Source organism: Podarcis cretensis (genome assembly GCF_951804945.1).
Source record: "Podarcis cretensis genome assembly, chromosome: Z".
Classification (NCBI taxonomy): domain Eukaryota; kingdom Metazoa; phylum Chordata; class Lepidosauria; order Squamata; family Lacertidae; genus Podarcis; species Podarcis cretensis.
In genome coordinates this window covers 48650440-48663471 of record NC_137184.1, presented here as the reverse complement: position 1 = coordinate 48663471, position 13032 = coordinate 48650440, and the positions used below count along the sequence as shown (strand labels likewise).

The 13032-nt window shown below is 47.9% G+C and overlaps 1 protein-coding gene across 2 annotated transcripts in view; it reads right to left on the bottom strand.

The window, feature by feature from the left end:
- WDR44 (WD repeat domain 44) overlaps positions 1-11356 on the bottom strand; it is a 49647-nt gene extending 38291 nt beyond the window's left edge. Inside the window, exon 1 of one of the 2 annotated variants that reach the window (XM_079962693.1) lies at positions 11009-11356. In XM_079962693.1, coding sequence (XP_079818819.1) covers positions 11009-11341 — 333 coding nt within the window. In that variant the 5' untranslated portion in view covers positions 11342-11356. The remainder of the gene's footprint in view (positions 1-11008) is intronic. The other variant, XM_079962694.1, reaches the window with a different exon arrangement.
- Positions 11357-13032: the final 1676 nt, after the last annotated feature.

Below are 13032 nucleotides of genomic sequence, written 5' to 3'. Positions count from 1 at the left end.
AACCGCTAGACGAAGAGAATCGCGGAACGGATTCTTTTCGTCTTGCGAGGCACCACTGTAATTGGCTGAATAATAATAATTTTTATTTATACCCCACCCTCCCCAGGCTCAGGGCAGCTAACACCAATAAAATTACCATAAAACATAATGGGGGGGTCAATTTATTAAAATATGGGTTAAAATACAATTTAAAATGCAGCCTCATTTTAATAATAGCCCATAGATCAAAACCATAAGGGGAGGGAAACATAAGGGTCAGACTGAGTCCAAACCAAAAGCCAGGCGGAACAGCTCTGTCTTGCAGGCCCTGTGGTAAGATGTCAAGTGCCGCAGGGTCCTGGTCTCTTGTGACAGAGCGTTCCACCAAGTCGGGGCCAGTACTGAAAAGGCCCTGGCCCTAGTTGAGACCAATCTAATCACCTTGTGGCTTGGGACCTCCAAAGTGTTGTTATTTGTGGGCCTTAAGGTCCTCCGTGGGGCAGACCAGGAGAGGCGGTCCCGTAGGTACGAGGGTCCTAGGTAGAAGAGGTAGCTAATGTGTTGCCCTCCAGATGTTGGACTCCAATTCCCATAGGGAGTTCAGAGGAAGGGCCACAGCTCAGTGGTAGAGCACCTGCTTGGCATGCAGAAGGTTGTGGGTTCAATCCCCAGCATCTCCAAGTAGGGTTGGGAGAGTTGCCCTGCCTGAAACCCTGGAGAGCTGCTGAGAGTCAACGATGCTGAGCTAGATCAGAGGAGAAGCTGGTGAAATGCAAACAGGGGACACAGAAAGGGCTGAACTCCTCAATGCCTTCTTTGCCTCAGTCTTCTCCAGTAAAGAAAACAATGCCCAACCTGAAGAATTTGGAGCAAATGATTCAGCAGAGGAAACACAGACCAGAATAACTAAGGAGATAGTACAAGAATACTTGGCTAGTTTAGATGTATTCAAGTCTCCAGGGCCAGATGAACTGCATCCAAGAGTATTAAAAGAACTGGCAGGTGTGATCTCAGAACCACTGGCAGTCATCTTTGAGAATTCCTGGAGAACAGGCAAAGTCCCGGCAGACTGGAGGAGGGCAAATGTTGTCCCTATTTTCAAAAAGGGGAAAAGAGAGGACCCAAATAATTGCCGCTCAGTCAGTCTGACATCAATACCAGGGAAGATTCTGGAGCAGATCATTAAGCAAACAGTCTGTGAGCACCTAGAAAGGAATGCTGTGATCACCAATAGTCAGCATGGATTTCTGAAAAATAAGTCATGTCAGACTAACCTGATCTCGTTTTTTGACAGAATTACAAGCCTGGTAGATGAAGGGAACGCAGTGGATGTAGCGTACCTTGATTTCAGCAAGGCATTTGACAAGGTGCCCCATGATATTCTTGTAAAGAAGCTGGTAAAATGCGGACTTGACTATGCTACCACTCAGTGGATTTGTAACTGGCTGACTGACCGAACCCAAAGGGTGCTCATCAATGGTTCCTCTTCATCCTGGAGAAGAGTGACTAGTGGGGTGCCACAGGGTTCTGTCTTGAGCCCGGTCTTATTCAACATCTTTATCAACAACTTGGATGATGGACTCAAGGGAATCCTGATCAAATTTGCAGCTGATACCAAACTGGGAGGGGTGGCTAACACCCCAGAGGACAGGATCACACTTCAAAACGACCTTGACAGATTAGAGAACTGGGCCAAAACAAACAAGATGAATTTTAACAGGGAGAAATGTAAAGTATTGCACTTGGGTAAAAAAAATGAGAGGCACAAATACAAGATGGGTGACACCTGGCTTGAGAAAAGTACATGTGAAAAGGATCTAGGAGTCTTGGTTGACCACAAACTTGACAAGAGCCAACAGTGTGATGCGGCAGCTAAAAAAGCCCATGCAATTCTGGGCTGCATCAATAGGAGTATAGCATCTAGATCAAGGGAAGTAATAGTGCCACTGTATTCTGCTCTGGTCAGACCTCACCTGGAGTACTGTGTCCAGAGGAGGGCAACCAAAATGGTCAAAGGCCTGGAAACGATGCCTTATGAGGAACGGCTAAGGGAGCTGGGCATGTTTAGCCTGGAGAAGAGGAGGTTAAGGGGTGATATGATAGCCATGTTCAAATATATAAAAGGATGTCACATAGAGGAGGGAGAAAGGTTGTTTTCTGCTGCTCCAGAGAAGCGGACACGGAGCAATGGTTCCAAACTACAAGAAAGAAGATTCCACCTAAACATTAGGAACAACTTCCTGACAGTAAGAGCTGTTTGACAGTGGAATTTGCTGCCACGGAGTGTGGTGGAGTCTCCTTCTTTGGAGGTCTTTAAGCAGAGGCTTGACAACCATATGTCAGGAGTGCTCTGATGGTGTTTCCTGCTTGGCAGGGGGTTGGACTCGATGGCCCTTGTGGTCTCTTCCAACTCTATGATTCTATGATTCTAGATGCTCCAATGGTCTGGCTCAGCAGAAGGTAGCTTTCTGTGTTCCTACCAGTCCCAGGTAGCATGGATGACAGGAACACCTGGAGGGAATCACATTGGCTACACCAAAGACAGAGAAAGAGAGAGAGAAAGAAAGAAAGAAAGAAAGAAAGAAAGAAAGAAAGAAAGAAAGAAAGGAGTCTGCCTCTGCTCCACACATACAGTAGAATAGACCTCTTCAGAATGCAGGTACACATAATCACATTTTTGAATTCTCTCTTATGTAAAACACTCTCGGCAAGTAGAAAACTAGCACATCAGGAAACAGGGTGAGCTAGAACCTCTCTCTCCCTGATGTGTTCTCTCCCCGCCCCACCGCCATGCATACAGTGGGTGAGCATTCAAAAACTGTGCCTCTCCACCTGCAGGGTGAAGTAGTGCTGATCACCTGTTGTTGCACTCTAGAGCAGACCTCACTCACTGCCATTCTTCCTTCTCCATCTTCTGTTGTCAAAGGTACGGTTTGCAACCAGCATCACTGATTCCACCAAGATCAGCAAATGTTTTGAGGTCAAAATGGGAAGGCACCACCAGGAGCTACATTTCCTGTTTGTATAAACGGAGCAAAAGCTAAGGAGTCTAAGGAGAGCGCCCCAATCTGGGCCAACAAGCAATCCAAAGGCCACCCTCACAGCCTCCTCAAATGCACAAACACTTCCCAAGGCTGCTTCAGCTGACAGAGAAAGAGAAAGCAAAAAGAGGGAGAGAGAGAGAGATGGCCTAAGCTGGGGAGGCATGACTGGGTCTGCTCACGGGGTGGCCTCTTCTCAGGCTTATGGCCCAGGTGTGGGAAAGCTTTGGCCCTCCAGTTGTTGCTGAACTACAACTCCCACCCACTGGCTGATGGGAGCTGTAGTTCAGCAACCTCTTGAAAGCCAAAGATCCCAGTGGTTGTTTGCAAGTCAGCAAGGTGGTCAGACAGGATTCAGGAAGGAACAGCTCTGAAGCGATCTGGCAAGCAGAAGCAGAGAGAATGCTTGCACGAGGGAAAGACAGAACACAGGGAGGATGTGGAGACACCCCTCTCCCTTGCCACAAAGGCCTGAACATTCTACATAGAAGTAGGGCTCCTTTCACCCATCTTTAACTTATTTTTAAATTTTATAAATCATACTTTAAGCAATGACCACATGCAACAGCCCAGCGAACACAAAATAGTGTTCTTAGCAGCACAGCACATGGGTAAATGTTCAAGCAACTGATTTGTCTGGCAGACAGATTTTGCACCCCCCCCCCAAATGCTCAGAAGAAAGCACTCAGCTCATCCAAAGAACAATATTTTTTATTATGCAAGTGAATTGCAAAGGCTTATCATCCATAGCTACCTTGCTCTCTGACCATTTCCCCCTTTACTTAATCTAATTTTATCTGGAGCACAAGTTGATAACATTTAAAAAGAGTACTTTGAAAAAAATGTGTGGAATGGAACACAGTATTATATGGGACAGGGGGAGGGCGGGTGGGGGGGATTCCCTGGTCCTGAATGGGGTAACTGTGCCCCTGAAGGACCAGGTGCGCAGCCTGGGAGTCATTCTGGACTCACAGCTGTCCATGGAGGCGCAGGTCAATTCTGTGTCCAGGGCAGCTGTCTACCAGCTCCATCTGGTACACAGGCTGAGACCCTACCTGCCCGCAGACTGTCTCGCCAGAGTGGTGCATGCTCTAGTTATCTCTTGCTTGGACTACAGCAATGCACTCTATGTGGGGCTACCTTTGAAGGTGACCCGGAAACTGCAATTAATCCAGAATGCGGCAGCTAGACTGGTGACTGGGAGTGGCCGCCGGGACCACATAACACCAGTTCTGAGAGATTTGCATTGGCTCCCAGTACGTTTCTGAGCACAATTCAAAGTGTTGGTGCTGACCTTTAAAACCCTAAACAGCCTCGGTCCTGTATACCCGAAGGAGCGTCTCCAACTCCATCGTTCTGCCTGGACACTGAGGTCCAGCACCAAGGGCCTTCTGGTGGTTCCTTCATTGCGAGAAGCCAAGTTACAGGGAACCAGGCAGAGGGCCTTCTCGGTAGTGGCGCCTGCCCTGTGGAACGCCCTCCCTTCAGATGTGAAGGAAATAAGCAGCTATCCTATCTTTAAAAGACATCTGAAGGCAGCCCTGTTTAGGGAAGTTTTTAATATTTAATGCTGTACTGTTTTTAGCACTCGATTGGGAGCTGCCCAGAGTAGCTGGGGAAACTCAGCCAGATGGGCGGGGTATAAATTATTACTGTTGTTGTTGTTGTTGTTATTGTTGTTGTTGTTATTATTATTATTATTATTATTATTATTATTATTATTGACATGTTATTACAGTGAGAATAACATCTTAATTTCAAGGTAAATTGACAAATAAAGATTTTGCAATACCGCATAGGTAAACTACTTAGAGATTATTGTTAGGGTGAGCAACATTATAAAATACGTAACAATTTAATCAGACAATGCCTCTCTAGCCAGTACATGGCAGCCCTGGGGCCTTGCTAGAGACAGTGACCACCTTTCAGCAACTGAGGCTGACACACCACATACATACACACACAAACACAGAGGCACTCTCCAGACTTAGATACAAAGCTAGACAGCAAACTTTTGATCAGAAGCCTCGTTTGATGTCTGGAATGTTACACATAATAGCCAAATTTAAACTGCCTCTGACGTTTGTAGTGCACAGCAAACCTCAACAGGGGGTGGAATAGGAGTTGCTTAAATAGCTGGTTCTTTGCAGAGTGCTTTTTGGAACTAAAAGAATTAAGGGAAAGGGGACTCAGCCTTGGAAGGCTGGGAAAAGAGAGAGACAAAATGCAAGTCCCCCAAAGTGGACAGCTTGCTTTGCTAAAGACCCCACACTCGGTGGTGCACTGCTATTGAGGTCTGAAGAGCCAAACTTGCTCCTAAGAGTGTAAGAGGAGCCCTGATGGATGCCCCATCTAGTCCAGCCTCCTGTTCTCACAGTGGCTGACCATGACAGCAAGTCTCCCTTCCTGTGGTTTCCAGCAGCTGGTAATCAGAAGCATTGTTGCTTCCAGCAGTGGAGGCAGGGCATACTCACTGATCCAGCCTCATGCTCCATGAATTTGTCCAATCCTCTTTTAAAGCCATCCAGGTTGGTGGCCATCACTGCCTTCTGTGAGAGTGAGTTTCATGGCTGCACTATGTGCTGCATGAATAAGTCATTTTTTAAAAAATCTGTCCTGAATCTTCCAACTTTCTGCCTCACTGGATGTCCACGAATTCCAGTGCTATGGGAGAGGGAGGAAAAAAAATCTTTATCCATTCTCTCCATGCCATGCATACTTCTGTAAGCTTCTATCATGTCACCTCCTACTCACCTTCTCTCTAAACTAAAAACTCCTTAAATGCTGCAACCTTTCCTCTGCAGCAGAGACTTCCTGGTTCACGGCCCTCAATGCTGCAGCAGCCCATAGGCTGCTGGCTAGAAATATATATCCTGGGCCTTTGGGGAGGCTTGCCACGAGTACTTTGTTCTGTTCTGCTGATCTAAACCACAGGTGCCTCTAGCCTAGTATAAGACTACTCTGACTGCCAGCAGCTCTTCCACAGAGGCCCATCCCAGCCACCAAGATGTTTTTGACTGGAGATGAAAAGCATTGAAACTTGGGGCCTTTGGGGAACCTGCAGCAGAGCAGGTGCTCCTACAAACCATCTTACTGCCACTCTATTTGTAGGCCAACGTGTTTCCAAGCTACTGCTTCATTTGTTAGCCACCTTGAATACTGTTCACAATAGAAAAGCAACCTGCAAATAAATGGAACCATTAATCCAAGGAAGCTAATGCTGAAACAGTCCCCCGGCCACACTGAGTAGGGACATGAACCTTTCGCACCTCTTATGCCAGTAAGCCCAGTGGGCTCTACCTTTCCATCTTCCTCCACCCTCTGCTCCTGTCACATATTATTAAGGGGAGCAAATAGTGGGGGAGCTCCCTCCTTTCTTAAAACCAGCAAATCTCATGCACAATGCAAAACCTCAAGGCCTTCTCAAAATGCTATTCAGGATCCACAGTAACTACCGTATTTTTCGCTCTATAAGACACACCTTTCCCCTCCTAAAAAGTAAGGGGAAATGTGTGTGCGTCTTATGGAGCAAATGCAGGCGGGAGGCTCTGCTCTGTGCTCCCTTTAAAGAGCCGCACACACGCTCTGCACGCTCTTTAAAGGGAGCGCGGCTCTTGCGGGAGCCTTCCTCCCGCTGCCCAGGAGAGGCTGTGCACGGCTATCCCACAAGCCAGGACAGCGAGCGGGATCGCTGCGCCCCGCTTGCTGTCCTGGCTTGTGGGATAGCCACGCGCAGCCTTTTCCGGGCAGGGGGAGCCTTCATCCCGCTGCCCTCGGGAGGCTTCGGAAGCTATACTATAAGCCAAAACAGCAAGAGGCTATCCCAGAAGCCAGATCCCTCTTGCTGTTCTGGCTTCTGTGATTCAGATTATTATTTTTTCTTGTTTTCCTCCTCCAAAAACTAGGTGCGTCTTATGGTCTGGTGCGTCTTATAGAGCGAAAAATGCGGTATTTGATGTATCTGTTTGATGTTATGCAATCAAGAACAGGAATGGTAAATTAATCATTATTCATAATCAACATGAAAGGGGGGAGAGACCTGAAGCAGCCTCTCTCGCCCTGCCCTGAACTTATTAACAGCTTCCCAGTGTTTTGTTTTGTTTTTTACATCTGAAATAAAGAGTTGGAGACCTGAGCCTTCCAAAAAGACTGCAGCAACAGCAGTTTTTAATCAGCAATACAAACAAACCTTAATGCACTTTGCTAAACACACAGCATGAAATGTGAAATTTAAGAGCGAAACAGCCCCTCCACTCTCTCTCTTTTTCTAGGCAACTGGCTGACTTAAAAAATATCAACTGATGAAGGAGGGTAATTAAGCCTGCAGCCTTCCTCTTGTAACCAAATGGACTATTTCTGCGTGACTACTCCAGCACTCCAAACAGGTCCATAAATCACTTTTATCCCAGAAAAAACCCTGTTATTTGAATATTTGTCTATGTGTACCTACTTTAGATTATTTGTGCCGCACTGACAACCTGAAAGCAGAACACCCAACTTTCTTCTGCTTAGAAACACACACCAGACAAACCCCAAATCTTTTTACGTGATCACCCAGAGTCCATGGCTTTTTACAAGCACAGTCTACTCCAAACAAAGACAACCAGAAAGAAGACTATTTCTGTGGACTGGGATTTTCGCCTTGAGCCATTCTCCACCTCCTGGAACTTGTACAATGCCACCAGCCGCTAGAAGACTCTGTGGATCACTCACAAGATCTACTCATCTGGGTTGGCATACTGGTCACCAACCAATCACTAAAGTCCATCAACAGTTCCTTCTGCCTCTGGAGGAATAGCTTGGAACTTGCCCATGAGGAAGAGGCCCCAAATCAGTGGTACAGCAGCAGTGTTTATTTCACAGCCTCTCTAGAAAACTACATCCAGTTAGCAAACACAATATTGAGCTAGATGTATTAATGACCTGACTCAGTACAAGGCAGATCCACGGGTCCATGGAAAGGCTGATTCCATGGCTGGTATCTTTTTTCATCAACCAGCTCCTGCAGCAACTTACGCTCCTCTGGATCAGACTTCCCAGCCTGGTGCTTTCCAGTAATTTTGCAAATTCCATCAGCCCCAGCCAACACAGCTGATAGGATCCGTAGTTCAAAACATATGGGCCAGGGAAAGCTGATCAAGAGAGAAGTGTCTGAGAATTGTACCATAACACCAGCTACCAGGAAGCAGAAGAGGCTTCTGTAAACATATTCACTTATACTTTGTGTTCTGCACACGTTTAAATTGTCAGCAGCTTTGAGCACCAGTCTTGGCTGAAAAGTGAGGCAGAAATATAACGTGAAGAAAGGTTAAGGTCTGCAGCTGGTGAAAAACAGAAAGACAGAATACTACAAGCAGCCACAGAATAGCTGCTATGCTATGTTACTGGGGGGCTGCTCCTCAAAACCCAGAATTATAATCTCCACCAGAGCATGAAAACATCCAACTGTTTTATCAGAAAACAGACAGTTTATCTATGAAGTTTGATTCTGCATTCGTTTTAGGCACACACTCACACGCTGCAGTAAAACAGGCTGATGTTATTGTGGGGAGGGAACTGGTCACTTCCAAATCCTTGAACCCGCCAAGAAACTGCCCACTTTAAAGTTTGCTCCCTCCTTTAATCTTAAGTAGCAATGGAAATTCTAAGTCCACCTGTTACTTCCTGCACTGATGCTTCTAAGACCTAAGCAGAGCCTTCAGCAACCTGGAGCCCTCTAGGTTGAACTCCAGATGGGAAGAGCTGAAGATAGACCTATACAGTGGTACCTCGGGTTACATACTCTTCAGGTTACATAGGCTTCAGGTTACAGACTCTGTGAGCCACAGAACTGCACCTCTGCAGGACAGAGGAGACAACCTGTTGCAGAGCACCTACAACTCACAGAGCTGAATCCTGGTGGTTGTTACTAGCCTGGGATGGAGGAGGGGTAGAGGAAGAGAGCCCAAAGTCAGAGTAACGGTTGCAGGAAAAGTAGGCTTGTAAAGAATGAAGGAAGGGGTGTGTTCTGCACTGAAAAATGCAATTCGTTGTTGTGTTTTTATTTTTTAAAGAACAACTCCTTCATTGGCAAACAAATCTGCTGACTTCAGGATTTTCCCCAGAAGGGAGATCTGATTCATGGAAGTGAACACTCCCTCCTCAGAAATGGAACCAGAAGGGAGAGCATGACAGTGACAACAGCAGTCCCAAGTTAAGTGTGGTGTTTACACTGCCTGGAACATTTCAAACTTTGCCAACACGACAGTCCTGGTGTGCGTGACCTGCATCTGTGTCAACACCCATGCCACAACTAGAGACCAAACTCACCCACCCCAATCTGCACCATCTGCAGGCAGAGAAGCTGCTGGCAAACAGCAGCACCACCAGGCCCACAAAACAATCCACCTGCCAGACTGCTGAGCACCCAGCTCTAACATGTTGCCTACCAAAGTATCACACCCCCTTTCAGGAACAGGGGATTTTTGACCCAACCCTTCTCTCACAATTGGCTTGCTGCTAAGAAAACGGAAGAGGAAGAATGACAGCGATTTGTGTGTTTTGTTTTTCCTGACAGCTGGGTGCCAGAAGGGCAGCATGCAGCAAGGATAGCAACCTTCTTGCTTGGACCAGCTCACAGCCATCCCCTTGATAGGAAAACTGGGAACTCAAATCAGCAAAGGGGGCAGCAGAACACCACACACACAGAGGGAAGCTTGAAAAAGGAGGGAGGCAGCTTCATAAAAAGGACAAGGAAGAAAAAAGGAGCACCAGCTCTGGGGCATGAGCTAGACTGCCATGTCCACAAAGGCACGAATCAGGAAAAAGCAGCCCAGAAGGGAGGGAGATAGGGTTGCCATGGACCCAGGATGCCTGGGACAGAATATGATGCTAAGAGAACATGGATCCACCTGGCCAAGGGGGTGACATGAGGTTGTAATGACCAAGGACAGGAAGGCAGGACAATGAATTGGGGGACAGGTAAGGAAGAGGTTTGAAGAAGCCAAGAGACAGTGGTGGGAGACCAGTGTTCAAACGTCGCGTTGGGCCATGAAGCTCACTGGGTGGCCTTGTTGCTGTCACTGCCTCTCCGCCTAACCTACCTAGCAGGGCTTTTGTGAGGATCAAATGAGGAGGACAACCATGTACACTACATTGAGCTCCTGGGAGGGAAAGGCAGGATATAAATGCAGTAAATAAATAAAAAGGAGGACAGCCAGGAGGAAGAGCTGGCTGAACCAGCTGCTGGGAGTTTTGTGGGAGGGGGTTATTGGTCTGAAGTTTTTACCTGCCTAAATCAACTCTGCAGTTCACTTCTATTTACATTTGGGTTTTCAGGTGCTGGTGGGCTGCAGTTGCAGGGACAGGTGCAAACAGAAGAACCAGGGGAGAGAGGTGGCAGGAACGGTGCTGGAAGTATGCAAAAGGAAAAGGGAGAGCAACGCAGCAAATACCTAATGGCGGGGAGCGAGAGGGAGGAGAGCTGGCTAATCAATGGCAGCAGTTTAGTGCAATCTGCACTGAAGTTTAAATCCGAATTAGGCTTGTCGGGTTCACGCCTTGGTCTCCCTTTGAGAGCCAGGCTATAAAGAAGGGGATGGTGAGAGAAGAGAGGAGAGCAGGCTGGCCACGGGCAGCAGCTCGGTGCAATCCGAATTAAGGCTTCGATTCGGATTAGGCTTGCTTCGGGGCGCGCAGTACCACCCCCCTTTCCCTGCTGCAAGGGGGGAGGAAAAGGGAGGTGGGCGGGAGAGGCAGTAACAGTAGAATGGGAGAGCTGCCTGGGCGAAGAGGCAGCGCTTCGCCGTAATCCGAATTAAAGGTGCGCCCTCCTGCTCCGCTACCCGCCCGCCACGCGACCCCATTAAGCAGGGACAGAAAGGAGCTGGGGGTCTCTGGCGGGGCAGGCAGCTTCTTCAGCGTGCTTCATCTTAATCGAGGCTCTGATCCGGAGTCGATCCGGATCGTGCGTACTCCCGAGGCGGCGCCTCCCTCCCTCCCTAACTCACGCCGAGGGGCTCCCTCCGTGCTGGGCGACATCCTCGGGCGCGTCGTAGAAGAGCTCCTCGGTGTCGGAGTCGGACGCCATGCGGACGCGAAGCGGCGGACGGACCCACAAGGGAAACCGGAGCAGAAGTGGCGGCGGCGGCGGCGGCAGCAACCGGGCCGGGCCTCGCGCGCGAAGTCTCGCGAGAGAGGGCTGGGGGGGGGGAGAGGGAGAAGGGGAGGGAAGCTGCAGAGCTACGAAGAGGGAAGCGAAGAGGTGGAGGGGTAGCCGCAGAGACACTTCTGGGTTCCACTCCGCCAGGGTTTCCCCCAGCAATCTGAGACTGTGCCTGCATGAAGCTCTAACTTCTCTTCATGCCTCTTCTGGCTCTGGGAGACAAGGCAGGAGGGGATTGCTCATTTGTATGTACAAGTATTAACATTAACTGTTAATCCATCCCCTACATATTGCTGTCAGCTCCCCAAGGCAAAGTGTAAGCAGTGATTATTATTTTTTCTGAGGGTACTGAAGGTTATGCAGCACCTATCTTTTCTAGAAAGAAAAGCACTGGTTAAAAATGTGGCACTAACTCTAACAACTTCATAGTGAGTCCCGGCATCTTTTTTTCTAGAACAAAAGCACAGAGTTTTATTTTAAATAACTGCAGTAAACAGAATAGTCGTCAGCAGGAAGAAGGCATAACTATCAGATCATGGAATCACTCTGAAAGATGCCAAAGCATGCAGTACTGTGTGGAACAAGCCCCACACCATGAATAGGAGAGGAACATGTTGCCCCATCATCTGAGAATTTCACATCACTCCCTGGAAGTTAATATGCGCTTCTCAGCTGCATCTTAATAAACAAAGGTGCTTGTGCCATCCAATCAAAAATTAGGAGCAAGAGAGCAGGGAGAGAATATCTGAAGGAACATGGAGGGGGGCATATTATGCTTTGGGGGTGTTTTTCTGCTAAGGGGACAGGACACCTTCACCGCATTGAAGGGATAATGGACGGGACCATGTATCATCAAATCTTGGGTGAGCACCTCCTTCCCTCAGCCAAGGCATTGAAAATGGGTCGAGGATGGATATTCCAGCATGACAATGACCCAAAACACACGGCCAAGGCACCCTTAAAGGAGTGGCTCAAGAAGAAGCACATTAAGGTCCTGGAGTGGCCTAGCCAGTCTCCAGACTGTAATCCTATTGAAAATCTGTGGAGGGAGCTGAATGTTCGAGTAGCTACACATCAGCCTCAAAATCTTGCTGACTTGGAGAGGATCTGCAAAGAGGAGTGGGGCAAAACACCTCCTGAGATGTGTGCAAACCTGGTGGCCACCTACAAGAAAAGTCTAACCTCTGTAATTGCCAACAGGGGTTTTGCCACCAAGTACTAAGTCATCTTTTGCAAAGGGATCAAATGCTTATTTCACACATCAATCTCTGACTTTTGTCTTCTGGATTTCTGGGGGTTTTCCTGTTGTTATTCTGTCTCTCACAGCTACAATAAACCTACCAGGACTCTGTTGAAGATGGCACCTGAAGCAAGTCTCCTGTGAGCCTCAGCAGAGTGAGTAGGAGCTTTTAAAAAAATAATAAGGAAAAAAGACACACTCCCGGAAAACAAGCTTATATCGCAGCCAGATAAGGACTCTGGGAGTTGCCGGACAGCATTTTAAACATCCTCCCTTCCTTTGAGGCTCTTTGAAATCCCGCTGAAGCCATCAAAACTCCTTGAGGTTATCTAAAACTATTTGAGGCTAATTACAACGCTCCGAGTTTCCTTCAAACAAAGCCCTCAAATATACGGATGGGAAAAAGTAACCCAAATCTAGTCCGGGGATGGTACTCAGGCGGCAAACGGGCAAATTTAGCAGGGGATCAAATACTTTCCCCCCTCACTGTACACAGAGCCCTTCCTTTGGTTTCCTTACACCTCACGAGGGGCCTGGCCCCACACCCAACAGAGTGGCAGCTTGAACCATGGATCACCACGGGTCGAGTAGCTACACAGAGGGGACCCAATGTTGTTGCATAGCCTTTA